This window comes from Furipterus horrens, unplaced genomic scaffold, assembly GCF_987537825.1.
Source record: "Furipterus horrens unplaced genomic scaffold, mFurHor1.1.pri manual_scaffold_2, whole genome shotgun sequence".
NCBI classification, from domain to species: Eukaryota; Metazoa; Chordata; class Mammalia; order Chiroptera; family Furipteridae; genus Furipterus; species Furipterus horrens.
In genome coordinates, this window is record NW_028327172.1 from 105,259,415 (window position 1) to 105,275,842 (window position 16,428).

Here is a 16,428-nt window from a genome sequence, read left to right on the forward strand (position 1 = left end):
AGTTTTCAAAGGAAGAAAAGCTTTTGTACCCCTGCTGCTCACCAGCTCAGGCTGGATTTCAATAGTTCACACCATCCCACAAAATTCTCTGTCTCTCTCTCTCTCTGCACTTTGGTAAATCGAGGCAGAAGTGACTAGCGGTTAACGGGGACCCAAACATGATCTCAGGGTCGCGCAGACTGTGACAGCTCCCAGAACCTTTTTTCCCAAAGGCGGGCTGGCGGGCGAGCGGACGGGTCAGCGACTCGGTCCCCGCCCGAGCCCTTTCACCCGAATGGAATGTGGGCGCGCGCGCGCGCGCTTAACTCGGGCTCCCTTCGAAACGCCGGCCCGGGCGCCGTCGGCCCTGCGCGCCTGCCGCGGGGGTGGCTCCCTCGCGCCTCCCCCTGCAGCGCTCCCGGGCCGCTGGGCGAGGCGAGGGGGAGGCGGGCCGAGGGGGCGGGCGAGGGACGCAGGATTCAGGGAGGTCGGGGGCGGGGAGCAGCAGCGGGCGGCGGGCCCCGGGAAGAAAGGAACATGGCTCCTGCGGCGGGGAGCGCCGAACGCTGCTCCGGGCGGAGGCGCGCCGGGCACCAGTGACCGCGATGGTGAACTCGAGCCGCGTGCAGCCGCAGCTGCCCGGGGACGCGAAGCAGCCGCCCGCGCCCCGAGCGGCGGGCCCGGGCCGACTGATGGCGGGCGGTGCGGCCCCGGGTGGCCTCAGCGACCAGAGGGGCCTGGAGATCCAGATGGAGCGCATCCGGCAGGCGGCCGCGCGGGACCCCCCGGCCGGAGCCTCTGCTTCCCCGTCTCCTCCTCTCTCGTCGTGCTCGCGGCAGGCGTGGAGCCGTGACAATCCAGGCTTCGAGGCCGAGGAGGAAGAGGAGGAAGAGGAGGTGGAAGGGGAAGAAGGAGGAATGGTGGTGGAGATGGACGTGGAGTGGCGCCCGGGCAGCCGAAGGTCGGCCGCCTCCTCGGCCGTGAGCTCCGTGGGAGCGCGGGGCCGGGGGCTGGGCGGCTACCACGGCGCCGGCCACCCGAGCGGGAGGCGGCGCCGGCGAGAGGACCAGAGCCCGCCGAGCCCCAGCCCGGCCGGCGGCGGGGACCCGCTGCATCGCCACCTCGCCCTGGACGGTCAGCCTCCGCGAGTGGCCTGGAACGAGAGGCTGGTTCGCGGGCTGCGAGGTAAGAGCGCGACCCGCAGCTGCTGATGCTCAAACCTGAACCGCGGGCGCCGACCGAGCCATCGCCCGCTGCGGGTTGCTTTCCGGGGCTCCACCTCGCATCCCCCTTGCGTCCCCGCCCCCCTTGGAAGCGCATTCCCTACCTCTGCTAATTCGGCTCTATTTCCGGTACCCAGAGCCGAATTCCGCTGCGCCTTTGTCCGTGCAAATTTATTGGATACCTCCTTCCAGAAGAAGAAATGTTAGCATATATTTTTTTACTTCTGGAAATAAGTGAAAGCCGTATTAAAGTGAAAGGATACATCTGGGGATTTTTTTTATAGAACAAAAATGAATAGTACAACTAATGGTAATTACACAGTATACTTGAGAATTTCACTAAATTAAAACGAAAATTCTGTATTAGTACCCGTGGGCTTCCCCAGGTCTTGATCTCTAATTGCCTCTCATCCCGTTCTCCAAAGAGTAACAGTAGGGTGTTGTCCAGATTGTGGGAGGAGTGTCATTGGGTTGTCATTTATGTTGTTTTGATGTGTGTGGTTGTGTCTGGGAGAGGGTGCTGTTGAGAACACTAAAAAAATAAAATTATATCTCTGAAAACACTTATTCCTTGGCCATTTCTAATTCTAGGCATTTTTCTAAAACAGTTGCAAAAAGTTTCATTGTTTAAAAAACTTAGAAGTACGATTTTAAATAACTAAATTAATGTTCTTTGAAATTCCAACAAAACATTGAAGTCACAGATACCAGCCGTGTTAAATGTGTTAGTTCAGTGCACCCAGCTCTCCAAAAGGCAGGAAAGGAATTTTCGAACTTGCCAGTGCCCAAGAGGACACAGATTTTCCGAGAGCAGATGGGGATCCTGTTTTTGCAACGTTCTGTCAGAGACATCCTTGGGAAAGAGCTGCATTTGCTTTTACCATCCGAATTATTTTAATCTCCACTTTTGAGAGTTTCCATTCTCAATTCTCCTGAAAATTTCCCTTCCCTTCTGTAATCTTTGTGTCAGTTTTGAAAATTTTGTGCGGGTGTGCGCGCGCACACACACATGGGTACACACCACACACCACGCGCACATGCACACACACACACACACACCAGGTGTTTTTATGGCAATGTGACTAAGACCAGGCCAATATATAGACCCCAGTTCTACCACACATTGGCTATGTGACCTTGAGCAAATTGCTTAACCTCTTTGATCCCCAATTTTTGCGTTTTTAATAAATACTCATAAGATTTAGTTCTTGAGTTTGGAGAATTAAATAAGACATGTAAAACTTATAACAAGTCCCTCCCATGTTGTACTTCATAAATTAAATCATAAAGTCTAAAAAGTATACATTTTGCCACTTTTTTTACTTTAGTACTTATGCTAGTTAATTTGATTCAGAGCCTGATGGGAAACAAAAGATCCTTTTTGAATAACCTATGTGAGTAGATCACTAAAAAACTAATACTTCTTATGGTTCAAACCATATTCAAATTATATACAGTTGATCCTTGAACAACCAGGAGGTTGAGGGCACTGACCTTCCCTTGGAACCACAGTCAGCTCTCTGCATGTTGCCCATTGAACAACTGGGTTTTGAACTGGATAGGTCAATTAAAAAAAATCCTGGTGTAAGTGAAGGTGCTCTGTTCAGACCCGTGTTGTTCAGGGTCAACTGTACTATTTTATATTGTTTGAAATGTGTTTTTTAAAAATATTCCCTGAAGTGAGAGGGAAGTTTCTTATAAGTTAATATGTAATAGTAAATCATGATCCTTTTAACTGGACAAACCCAGGAAAGTAAAATAAATAACTGTGAATGAGTTGTGTTTTTTTTCCCCCTCTTGGATTACCAATGACAGAAATCTTATATACATTTTGTTAGTAGTGCTCTAGGATCAGAACAGAAAGTAGCTTTCAGTTTCTAAAGGTAGGAGAGATTACTCAGTTTGGAGTGGTCACAAGTTTCCCTGGAAGTCTCCTGCCTTTGTAGCTTTACACAAGGCACTCACACTTCCTGGGCCTCAGGCGCTTGTTTATAAAAAGGAAGAGTTGAACTTCCCAGGTCCCTTCTATCTTCAACATACTCTTGTGTTGTTATTTAATGACATGAACCCAAGATGGACAACCAGTGGTCCTTTTTGCTGATTGAGCAGAAGTAAGATAGTAAAGAAATGTTGGAGGCCTGGCTGTGGGAAGCATTATGCCTAACCAAGGAGTTAAGAATTTATCCCTTAATGTTCCAAGGTGGTTGAAAGTTTTTTAGCGGAGCAGAACTTGCTGAAAGGCGATGTGAGCCAGGCAGTGTGCTGTGTAGGAGAACTTGCAGAGAGGAACGGGAGGACCAAGTAGGAGGCAGGCAGGGAAGAGGTGCTGAAGGCCTGGACCAAAGGAAGTGAAGGATGGCTGAAAAGTTTAGACTGCCCCTAACTTAAAGGTGCCCGCTATGATCTTGTTTACTTCTGTCTTAGCAAACTCTTTTTGGTGCAAAGATACAATTTGACACTCTACGAGTTATCAATATTTTCTGAATTTCCAAAGTTGAGTGCGCTTTATGTATGAATTTGTGTACTAACTTTTAAAGTCGTTTCCTGTTTGTTATTTTAGACATACATGCTTTTGTTTAGTTTTGTTTTCTGATGACATCATAAGGTAGTACCTATATTCGTCGGGGTTGGGGCTAAGCTACTGTACCAAACAGAAACCTCCGTTCCATTTACTATGTTGTCTCATCACTGTCCATTTCCAAACCTTTTCATCATCCCAAACAGAAACTCGACCCATTAAGCACCAACTCCCCATGCTCCCTCCTCCCTGCCCCTGCTAACCTCCAGGTTACTTTCTGTCTATGAATTTCCCTATTCTAGTCTCCTCAGATATTACAGTATTGGTATCCTCTAGTATTTGTCCTTTCACGGCTGGCTTGGTTCATGCTTTGAAGGTTTACCAATCTTGTAGTATGTATCCGAACTTCATTCCTTTTGATATCTGAATAATATTCCATTGTATGTACCACATTTTGTTCATTCATCATTTGATGAACACTTTTGTTGTTTTCACCTTTTGGCTATTGTGACTTTCCCTTTATTTTAATCTAAACCTCATTTCATCACTTCTTTCTTTTCCCTTTTTATTTGCACAGATTTTGAACAATGAGATACCGTGTTTTTATTGCTGTGGGGATTGTTTTTGAAAGAAGGTTGTTACTCCGTGATAAGGTTATGCAAGTAACAGAATTTATTCAGTTAACAAACATTTATGGAGAGTCTCTTTTGTGCTTGGTACTAAAGATACAGCCTCTTCCAGCCACTCTGCACACTTTACACATAATTCTCATTCCTAGAGCAACATCGCAAAGAGGTACTCTTCTCCCATTTTCAAATGGGGAATTGGAGGCTCATGACATTAGGGAAGGTCTTGGCCCATAAATGGCTGAGCCCTTATTTGAACTCAACTCTGGCTCCCAATCCCTACATTGTACTTTGTCATGATCAATAAAGTCATAAGGGTTTAGTGTATTTTATATGGGACAGGGTTAATATGAGGCAAAAGATCCACACTGAATCTTTTTACTGTGGAACTGAAATATTTACAGATGAAATGATATGACAGCTGGGGTTAGTTTCAAAATAATGAAAGGGAAGGATGGGTGAGTGGAGATTGGTGTTAGTTGATAATTGGTGAAGCTGGGTGAGAAGTACACAGGACTACGTTGTATCATTCTGATTTTTTTCTTTTTTATATATTGCAAAGTAAAAAGATTTTGGAAGCATTTGGATAAAATAATTGAAAAGATGCCATTTTTTTCAAAATCAATTATTTATTTGTGACACCTTTTGTGTTTTGGATTATCCATCTCAGAGTTCCTCTATATTTACATTAACAAGTAACACTGCACAAGGGAATAGACACTGTTTAAATGATGTGCTCCAATTCCAGGCTATGGCAATAACCAAGCACCCTTTTAAGCATGAAGAAAGTTGGATATTTCCCAGTGTCCCCCTCACATCATGTTCTCCCTAACAGCTGGGGGTACCTTATGTACTGAACACGAGTGCATGGAATGCTGGGAAGGTACTCCCTCCACAACTGGGACAATTGTGGGAAAAGACAACATGATTTTGAAGAATGGTGCCATTTTGGACCTGAATTCTATCCTTAACCATTCTTATTCTATTAGCTCTGTAAATATGGGAAGTAGGTCGCAATAGAACAGCTATTTTTTCTACTTGGGGATGCAGCCATTTCTCATCTGTCGGAATGCAGATAGGTCCCTGTACCCTGAGACAGACCCAACCTACACACCCAGTAAGGAAATTAGATGAAATTTTTAAAGCAATAAATATTTGAAGAGGTAAATCAAGTAATTTAGAAAAGTAAATGCATGAAAATATATTATATAAAAGTATAAACAGCCCTGACCAGTGTGGCTCAGCTGGTTGGAGTTTTGTCCTGTACACAAGAGGTTGTGAGTTCAATTCCTGATCAGGGCACATACCTAGGTTGTGGGTTCAATCCCCTGTCAGGGAGCATATAGGAGGCAACCAGTCAATGTTTTGCTCTCACATCCATGATTCTCTCTTTCTCTCTCTCCCTTCCTCTATCTCTAAAATCAAATATATTTTAAAAAATGAAATGAAAGTATAAATAAAGGAACTTGTTTCTTTTCACTGGAGTGTTTCATTCACAGGTAAGAATTTAATCGCCAGTTTAGCTTGATTAAAATTTGAAAGTAGTTTGGTTTTTCTATTTATAGGTCAAGCAGTGCCACTTGTAAATATTAAGAACCTTGACTGTTCTTTAGTGTATACTGTTTATAAACCATAGGAAAGAGTGAAATCACTGACCCAGTGAGGCAAAGCAACAATCTGTCCTTACAGTAAAGACACTAACAATTTCTACTTGTGTGTGTATCTTAGGCCTGGCCTCCAAAAGAAATGTACCCACAGAAATAGTGTGGTTGGGTCCAGGGCTACTGAGCCTAACATTTGGCTGCATCTGTGTTATTCTGAGTTGTAATTTTCCATGTCATATAAATTTGTAATAATTCTTTAATATGATCATTTCAGTGAACAAACATTCTGCTTGCTGCATTTCTTCTGAGTGAGTAATTCCCTGACAACTACCAGATCTTGGCAGAAGCAAACCTGGTCATAAGTTATGCTCCACTTTCAGTGTGGTGAAACCTACGATGGTGTAACACACTGTCTTTGAAATCAGATGCTGATTTTCCTAAAGGAAATTTGGAAGAAAAGAGAAAAGGAAATGAAATACTCAAATTTAGGAATAGAACTAATTTATTATTATAAGCCTTAAGAATACATGAACACTAGTGATGAAGGCATTTCTTCAAAGTGAAGGACCGTGTACTGTTTTTCCGTGTTCTCTGTGTGGCTCGATTGTGCCTTCAGTCCCTCTCTGAGTTTCAGTGATTGAAGGCGTTAATGTCTGTGAAATAAAAGTGTGAGGCAACCAGGGACCAGGCTGGTTTCCCTTAACAGCCAAGCTAATCTAACTAAAAGGATGGAGAAGTTTGTCTTTTGGAAAACATTAAGTCGCTTCCAAGTAGCCAGCAATGTGACTTTACCACACTGTTCATTAATGGGGGTTTGGACGGCCACCATGTCTGTCTCCCAGTCCTCAATTGCAGTAACTCTCTCCAGCAAGCTCAAGGAGGGTTATGTCATCTTTGCTCAGCCAGCCCAACACTTTTCCCATCTGCAAAAATATAGAACATGGTTGCTGATTTTACTCTCTCCAAAGACAAAAGTTGGCAAATTTGTTGCTTTTAATTTAAAGATTGTGTGGTAATTGGCACTTTAAAACTATTAAGCTAAGCATGTTTAGCCTAGTCAGCTGCTACAGTTTCTTAAAGAACAAAGACGGATACAGAGAGATTTGTAGCCAGTGTGTTAGAAACTTGATAGATGTTTCCATCAGGAAATGGTGCTCCAACAGGGATTTCTTTTCCTCAGAGATGACCTAAAAGGTATCATTTGCCATGAAGTTTCATCATGTACTAAGTTTAGTAATATGATAATTACCAGGTTGTGCCCCACCCCCACCCCCCGTATAGGAAGAGCTCATGTGTATGCACAATTATTTAATCTCTCATTTAGACTGCCCTCATTTCCTGTTCCTTGTAAAATTTTACTAAGGACTCCTGCTAAAACAATTTCCCAGTTACATGGTAAAAAAATAAGAAGAAGGGAGAATCTCCCTTAAAGATTATACTATTTTATGTGCTTTTCCTTTGTCATTCATAAAGTTTTCTTATTATTTTAAAGGTCTCTGGGGAACAAGACTCATGGAGGAAAGCAACACTAACAGAGAGAAGTACCTGAAAAGTGTTTTACGGGAACTGGCCACATACCTCCTTTTTCTCATAGTCTTGTGCATCTGTAAGTAGAACATTTCCTTCCACTAGAGGAAAAGTTCTGGAAATATTTGACCTGTCAAGATCATAATTAAAAGGAATTGTATATGCACCACAAAGGTTCATTTAGAGAATCTCTGTTTTCAATTCCAATTTAGAATTTGGTAAAGCTCTCTTCTCTGGTAAACGTTAATTAAAATTTAGCATTATGTGATTGGCTATTTCGTTGTCAGTTGTGACCATTTTCACTCTGAGATGCAAGTGGCAACCTGCCATACACCAAGAAATTAAGTAAAAGGATTTTTGCCTTTGATTTCTTTTTTTTTTTAAAGATTTTATTCATTTATTTTTAGAGAGAAGAGGAGGGAAGGAGAAAGAGAGGGAGAGAAACATCAATGTGTGGTTACCTCTTGCGTGCCCCCAATCAGGGACCCAGCCTGCAACCCAAGCATGTGCCCTGACTGGGACTGGCAATCCTTTGGTTCACAGAGCAGCACTCAATCCACTGAGCCCACACCAGTCAGAGTGATTTCTTAACAATAATTACACTTTCACTATTACATCAATTAATGTAAAATCTACATGAGAATTATTTTCAGCAAAATGACTTTACAAATGTAACTTTCAGAAATACAAATAATGTCAACCTAGTATTGCTTCTATGGATATATAAGGTCCCTTTCTTTTGAATTTAGATTTGTTGTATGAATGCCTTCATTCTTCAACAATCACCCGATTTTTACTCTACAGAAAACATACTGCAGACTGATCTATTTCTTTTTTCTCTCTTCTTTCAGTAAGTCCCTGCATCCTTTGGGAGGGGAAGGGAGAGAAGCCTTAGCCAGAAACAAGTCTTAGAAAGAATTTTCCTCAAAGTCCAAAAAGTCACAGACAATGGATTTATCCTTTGAGTTTAAAGGGCATTGAATGATGTAGTTCTGTCATGTCCCTTCTAAAACTCTTTATGAGAACAGATAGGAAGCAGATTTGTGACCACCAGGACCTCTTACTGTCCTCCTCTGGAAAATGAGCTCATTCTTACAATGTACACTTAGAAATGCTTAAAAATTCACACCAACCTTAGAAAGAGTCTCCTTCTTTGTATATGGAGAGAATCAAATTTAGTCAATACTCTAATAATGCCATTCTTATTACATTAAAATTGACTGCCTTGAATTTAATTGACTAAGCATTAAATGCTTCCTTAAAACAATTTTTTATCTACTATATTTATAAAAAGAATAAAAAAATTTGTAAGTTAAACATATAAGATTAAAGAACATCAAAGTTTCAATATTTATAATTTTAAGAAATTGAATATTGATTTATTTAGTATCCCTACTCTGGTTTTACTAACACTAGTAAGCTCTTAAAGAGCTTTAGCAGGGTGTGTCTACTTTTTACATTTTTCTGAAACTTTGCCTACCCAAGTGGGAACTTAAGAAAAAAAAATCAGTTATTTAAGCCCAAAAGCACGTGTATATGAACGACATCCATCCTCTTATTTTTTTCTTACTAATTTTATGAAATTTTCTGTTATTTGTTTAGGAAGGAGTCTTTCCTTACTTTTTAAACCATTTTATCTAAGATAGAAATTCTGAAAAGCTAGAGGTGATTTGTTCATTACATTGAAACTTACAAAGCAAGAGATGTGATATTTTTAACTTTTGTATTCCAAGCGCTAATAACTTAGAATACAAAAGATGAGTTTGCTCCCTGCAAAGAAATAGAGCTTAAATATTAAATAACAGTAGCCCTAAATATTAAGTTGATTAGAATTATTATTATTAAATTTTTAAGCATGACACACACATACATACATATTTCTTATGCAAAAATACAAGTACCCTATAAGTAAGTCTAGAATTTTAGTGGTCCTAAAACTTCCTGAGCATCATAATCACCAAGATAATTTTTTTTTTAATTACAGCTTGCACCCTGGCTGCTGTGGCTCAGTGGATTGAGTGCTGGCCTGCAAACAAAAGGGTTGCTGGTTTGGTTCCCAGTCAGGGCACATGCCTGGGTTGTGGGCCAGGTCCCAGCGTGGGGGTGTGCGTGAGAGACAACCACACATTGATGTTCTGCTCCCTCTCTCTCTCCCTTTCTTCCCCTAACTCTAAAAATAAATAAATAAATAAATAAAATATTTAAATAAATAAATAAAAATAAAAATTACAGTTTGTTCAGATATACTGAATTGGAGCCTTTCATACATGGCCCCAGGAAGTGGGTTTTTAGATGCACTGGCAAGTTTTGGAACTAGGCCAAATAAATAAATGATTAGAGCTTTCAGAAGCATACCTTAAGTCATGTAGCTAATTGGGTTTTATCCTTATTTACTTTAAAATTTGTATGCTTTTTGTTTTTCACACTGATCACATTTTTTCCTTGTATAAATAAGTAGCTATATATTTTACATAGCAAAGTTTTATTTTTAGAATATTGTAGAATCTCTGGTTAAGAAGGGATCTTAGAGACCATGTGATCAAACTTCTGTTGAATGCTAGTATTCCCTTGCAGCATCCCTCTCAAATGGTCAGTCATCCTGCTTCTGATTGAGCAAGAGTTCCAGGTCAGGAGACTTACTTACTTAAAATAGTTCATTACACTTTTCTGTAGCTATGTGGGACAGTTCGTCCTATGTGAAGCCAAAGTGTATTCCCATCTAACTTCCTCTCTTAGTTCCATTTACCACGCCTACATATACCAAGTATCTTTTCCACGTCTCTTTCCAATTTAGCCCATCAGAAGTTTGGAGACAGACATCCTCTCTTCCCTGTCTTCTCAAAGTTAAACCTTCCCAGTTCCTTTAACTTTTGATCATCAACTTTTGATCATGTGATTGGAGACATGCTTTTGAGTGACCCACACAGTAGAAACTCCCTCTGGCACATGTTCTGTTTATCAGAATCCCTTGGAAAGCACTGCAGAAGTCTCAAATGAAAGAGTGGAAAAGTGGGACCATGAGCATACTCATCCAGATACTGCACTGTGGTTCATACACCTTACCATCGCCCAACTCCTCGTATAATTCATATGATTCCTTGGTCTCTTCCCCCCAAACAATACAGCACTGTGTCCTGCAGTTAGTATTTGAGCACCCTTTCCTGGAACATAGTGGAAGACTTCCCTCTAAGCTCTGTTAAATTTTATCTCATTAGGATTTGCTCATCATTCCAATTCATTGAAATTATCGCAGATCTAGAACATCAGTCCATTAGCCAAAGCCCTTTGGATGGAGTTCACAGAATTACATTATCATCAGGCTTAGACTATTCATGAAATGGGATAATAAGACTTTCAAATGCCTGGCTGAATAAGGACTGTTTCTGTGATCTATCAGCTGCTAACTGAGTTAAAAAGAAAGTGAGGATAAGCAGGCATGATTTACTTCTAGCAAGCTTCGCTCGCTTTTAGTGAGTGAGCCCTTACCGCATTGCTCAAAAACTATCCTTCTGATTACTAGTTAAAATCTTGCAGGCAATATCAAATAACCGAGTGACCTTTTTCTATTATTTTTATTAATTGTAGATTTTATTTATTTATTTTTAGAGCGAGGGGGAAGGGAGGGAGAAAGAGAAGGAGAGAAACATCCATAGGTTGCTTCTCGTATGCCCCCAACTAGGACATGTGCCCTGGCTGGGAATTGAACCGGTGACCTTTCAGTTCTCCAGCCAGCACTCAGTCCACTGAGCCACACCAGCCAGAGCCTGAGGGACCTCTTAATGGCCAAATTTTATGTGCTCTTTTCAGCCTTTGTCTGGCATTTGGTCCCATGGCATTTGGCATTCTAGAAATGTCCCTCTTAGGCATCTGTGACTCCCTCTTTCTGTGTTCCTCCTTGCTCTCTTCACTCTTAGTTTTCTTCTTTCTAAAACAGGTTTAGACAGTGATCTTTCCACAGTTTCCACTGATACCCGTATGCTCATTCCCAAGTCCCTCTAGACCTCTCTTATGAACTACACACTTTGTGCCAACTTTTACTGCCATCTCCAGTAGTATACCTCTCAGGTGTCTCATCCTTAACATCCTAAACCTGAACCCATCATCCTGCTCATCCAAATTGCTTCCCTAATGTTCTTTATCAGGTTAATATTAATTAGCATCACTCAAATGAATGCCTCACCCCAAACCTGCGCATCATCCTAGATGCTTTCCCTCACTCTTCTCATCAGTTTTCCACCTAATTCTTCCTCTTGGGTGCCTTTCAGATCTGCCTTCTTTCATATATTTCTTTTATCCCTATTTAAAACCTGTATCATCCTTATCCTGAAGTATTCAATTATTCATTCATTCAGCTGTTCAAGTAATTTAGTTAAAAATAGATTTAGGCTCTGTCCTTAAATGCAGCAAGTGATATGAAAGAAGACAATTGGGAAAGAGGATTTCCATACAGGGAAGCCCTCTCTGAAACCTGAAGCAAGAGTGGAGTCAGTCAGATGAAGAGAGACCTGCGTGACTGAAGATCCTGGGGTAGGAAGGAGCTCAGAACATTTTGGAACTTAAGTAAAGACAATTACTAGAGAGAGTGTCATAAGATGAGGAGGATGGAAAGATGGTCAGGGGCCAGACCCTGTAGATCTGGTAGGCATTGGTAAGGGGGAACCCAGGGTTTTAAGAAGGGGAGTGACAAGATTTATTTAAATTTTAAGAAGGTAACTTTAAATGCCATTGGACCACAGATTGGAGGCAGTGGGGTCCAATATCTAGATCCTTAAGACTCCTGGGCACTGCTTCCAGACTGCAGTGTCTGAAACCAGATTAAACCAGGTCATTCTTGCATTTAATATGCTGTAATCATCTCACCTTCAAGATAAAGTTGAAAATCTTTACATAATAGAATGTAGCATTTCACTGTACAGCTTTTGCTTACTTCTTTAGACCTATCATTTCCTATGAATATCTTGGTACTGAACCACATCAAACCACCCATGAGTCTGAAAAAGGCCTCTGCTGCTCCTTTCCTGTTGGTCTGTTTAATTCCTCTTCATCCCTCAAGATCTGCTCAAGAACCATATGCATGAAGAAGCCTTAATCCACTAGCCCCTCCTCTGAGCTGCACCATGATCTGGGCCCACCTCGGTCATAGTACTCCTCACATTGGGTTGTGACACTAGTTCACGCATCTGTCTCCCTCAGCGCAAGCACGGAGGAAGAGATGCTGTTAGGTACTTCTCAGATAGGCACATAGAGATTCTCACTAAATGTTGGCAAAGTTACCCATTTTCATTCTCTCTCATTCTCTAGTACTTTTCATTCACTAACAGAACTTTTCTTTATATGACCATTAAAACAGTTCAAGGCTAATCCCTTGATTTATGTATAGCACTCTGCATTTATATATAGTATTTTTAATTGGTAGAGTCCCTTCCGATATCTGTTCTTATTTTATCTCCACCATGTTCCTGTGAGGTTATGGTACAGTACAGCACAGAGCTAGCAGAGAAGTTTGGTTTCCTGTTCAGGATAATGGCTTCGCTTTGTGGTAGATGGCCTGGAATACTGGGACCAAGGCCCTCGGCTCTGCCATCTTTACATCTGGTGTATTTATATCTCTTTGGCAGTTTTTATTTCATCTTTGGCACAAGAATTATTAAGAGAAAATTTTTTTAAATTTAAAAATGGGTTGGTTTTATCTGTATGTTTGTTCTTTTTATATTAATATTCTGCAATTGTGGGTTGAAAAACGTTGGCTGGTTGGTGTTTTTTTGTTTTTGTGAGAGCTTTTTTGTTTGATTTGTGGTGGTGGGGTTATTAGTTTACTTTTGTGGCTTAAAACAACAGAAATGGCCTTGACCAGTGTAGCTCAGTTGATTGGGCATTATCCCACAGAGTGGAAGGTTCCCAGTTCAATTCCCAGTCAGGGCACATACCTGAGTTGTGGGTGTGGTCCCCAGTTTGGGCCTGTATGAGAGGCATCTGGTCGATGTTTCTCTCTCACATCGATGTTTCTTTCCCTCTCTTTCTTCATCCCTTCCCCTCTCTCTAAAAATAAATAAAATCTTTTTTAAAAACCCAGAAATGTATTTTTTCACAGTTCTGGAGGCTAGAGGGCCACAATCAAAGTGCCTGTATGGCTGTATGCCCTTTGAGGCCTGTAAGGGAATCTTCCCTTGCCTCTTTGTACCTTGGGGCAGTTTGCTGGCACTTTTTGGTATCCTTGGCATGTAGCTGCAGCACTACAATTCTGTCTTCAGAGGGTGTTCTCCCTGTGTCTCTTCACATGGCTGCTTCCTTATAAGGATACTTGTCTGGTTCCATGTTAATTTTAGGGATTTACTGATATTCCCTTTGGTAGCCTAGCATATTGCTAATTTTTGTTAATGTTCCGTGGATACTTCTAAAAGAATGTATGATCTCTTTTGATACAGTATATAGTCTGGTGTATATACATTAAATCACATTTTCAATTAAAACCACTAATAAGCTTGGATAATTTTGGTCTATTTTCTCTGTTTCATATTGAGAGAATATAAATTTAAGTTTCCAGCTACAATTGTGGTTTTGGTAATTCTCTTTATGCTATTAGAAAGTGTTGCTTTATATATCTTGGTGTTATTCAGTACGTGAGTTCATTATAGTTAAATCATTGTATATGGAATAATTTATCAATATAAAATAACCTATTTAACTCAATCCTCACTTTATAATCTTTGTCAGATAATTATACCACTTAACAGATTTTTTAAAAGTATTTTATTCCGAATATATGTCTAATACACATTTTCTCATTCCTTTATTTTTTTGCTTCATTTTGAGTGTCTCAAAAATTCTAGAGATGCATTTTTAACCCATCTTTAATAAGATTTTGTCATCTAGTAAGTTTAACCTCTTCACATCATGCTTTGTCAGATTTCTGTCTTCTTTTCCCCTTTTTTTATGCTTTCCTGTTAGTTTTCTTTTTCTTTTTTTTCTTTTGTTACATGGAAATTTTTTCCTTGCTTTTTATTCTAACAATTTGGAGTTCATGAAGTACAATTCCCTTTATTTGTTTTTAGTATTTGAGCTTATATTTTTACAATACTAAGAATAATATAGTATCTACTGCCTATTTTGAAAAGAGAGCATGTTTTTATGGTTAGTTAATATGCTGATTAGTTGCTGATGCTGTAATGATATTTTTTATCCTAGTTTATTTTATGGAAAGTGGAACTTGAAATGTAAGACAAGGACTAAATAGAAGAAGAAATATATGCACATAGGATATACGTGTATACGTGTTCTTTACATTATGTTTTAAAATATTCTTTTCTCCTTTCTATTCCTCACTTAAGGTTACCTATTTTATGCTGTAATTTTTTTTCTTCACAGTTTAGTTTATTTAAAGAGTGGATGCTACCTTCCATTTGGGCTTTCCTTATTAGGGACTGAAAGGAGAAATGATGTAACAGTCTTATATTTCTATTGCATTTGACAATATGTAAAATGTCTTTACATACATTTCTCCAGTTGGACTACACAAAAGCCCTAGATGTTATTATTATCATTTTCTAGATAATGAAACTGAAGTCCAGAGAAGTTAAGTAGTTGCCCGATATCCCAAGGCACTGAGACCCACAACATAGAAGCAGACATTGAAGATGAAGCAAAGTGGAAACTCAAACCAAAATCATACTGATTCCAAATACAGGGGTCCTTTAGGTACAAACTAAATGGACTCACGATGCAACTGACTCCTAGAGTGTGTGGACATGTCACTCAAAGATATTCCAGAGACCATCCCAGGGCCTGGCACAAGGAAGCAATTGAACTACTGTTTGCTGATTAATGCTTGAATGATTCCTTCAAAGCTAGATATCATTGTTCTTCTGAATGTCCAGCAGGTGGCGCCATATAGCCAAGTGGATTGGTCACCTCCATTTGTGTGTGTTTAATTTTTATTCTATTTTTTTCCATTACCATTTGGTCCCCTCACACCCCTCTTCCCCCAGCAAGCACCACACTGTTATCTATGTCCATGAGTCCTTTTTCCTTTTTGTTCAAACCCTCCACCCCCTAACATCTCCTGCCCCAGCTGTCATCCTGCTCTTTATGAGTCTGTCCCTATTTTCCTTGTTAATTCAGTTCTTTAGATTCCACACATGAGTGAAATCATACCATATTTGTCTTTCTCTTACTAGCTTATTTCACTTAGCATTGCGTTCTCCAGGTCTGTCTACACTGTCAAAAAGGGTAAAATTTTCATTTTTATGGCTGAGTAGTATTCCATTGTGTAAATATCCCAAAGGTGCTTTATCCACTCATCTACTGATGGACACTTGGACTACTTCCATATCTTGGTGATTATAAATAACACTACAATGAACATAGGGGCACTTATGTTCTTTTGAATTAGTGTTTGGGTTCTTTTGGATATATTCACAGAAGTGAGATTGCTGGGTCAAAAGGCAGATCCATTTTTAATTTTTTGAGGTATCTCCATACTGCTTTCCACAGTGACTCCATTCCCATGAACAGGGCAAAAGGGTTCCCCTTTTTCCAAATCCTCTCCAGCACTTGTGGTTTGTTGATTTATTGATGATAACCATTCTGACAGGTGTGAGATGGTATCTCATTGTGGTTTTAACTTGTATTTGTCTCATGATTAGTGACATTGGCCATCTTTTCATATGTCTATTGGTTATCTGTATGTACTCTTTGGAGAAGTATCTATTCAGATCCTTTGCCAATTTTTTAAATTGGGTTGTTTGGTTTGGTATTTTTTTTTTTTTTTTGGTGTTCAGTTTTTTAAGTACTTTATCAATTTTAGATATTAACCCCTTACCAAGTGTATTGGTGAATATGTTTTCCCATTCCATGGGTTATCTTTTTATGTTGTTGATGATTTCCTTTGCTGTGAAAAACTCTTCAGTTTGATGTAGTCTCATGTGTTTATTTTTTCTTTTGTTTCCTTTGCC

The 16,428-nt window shown here is 40.2% G+C and overlaps 1 protein-coding gene across 1 annotated transcript in view; it reads left to right on the plus strand.

Annotated features, from left to right (window-relative positions):
• Nucleotides 1-467: 467 nt before the first annotated feature.
• Nucleotides 468-16,428, plus strand: part of PKD2 (polycystin 2, transient receptor potential cation channel) — a 77,003-nt gene continuing 61,042 nt past the window's right edge. Inside the window, exons 1-2 of the mRNA XM_090266283.1 lie at nucleotides 468-1,164; nucleotides 7,443-7,556. Coding sequence (XP_090122409.1) covers nucleotides 585-1,164; nucleotides 7,443-7,556 — 694 coding nt within the window. The 5' untranslated portion in view covers nucleotides 468-584. The remainder of the gene's footprint in view (nucleotides 1,165-7,442; nucleotides 7,557-16,428) is intronic.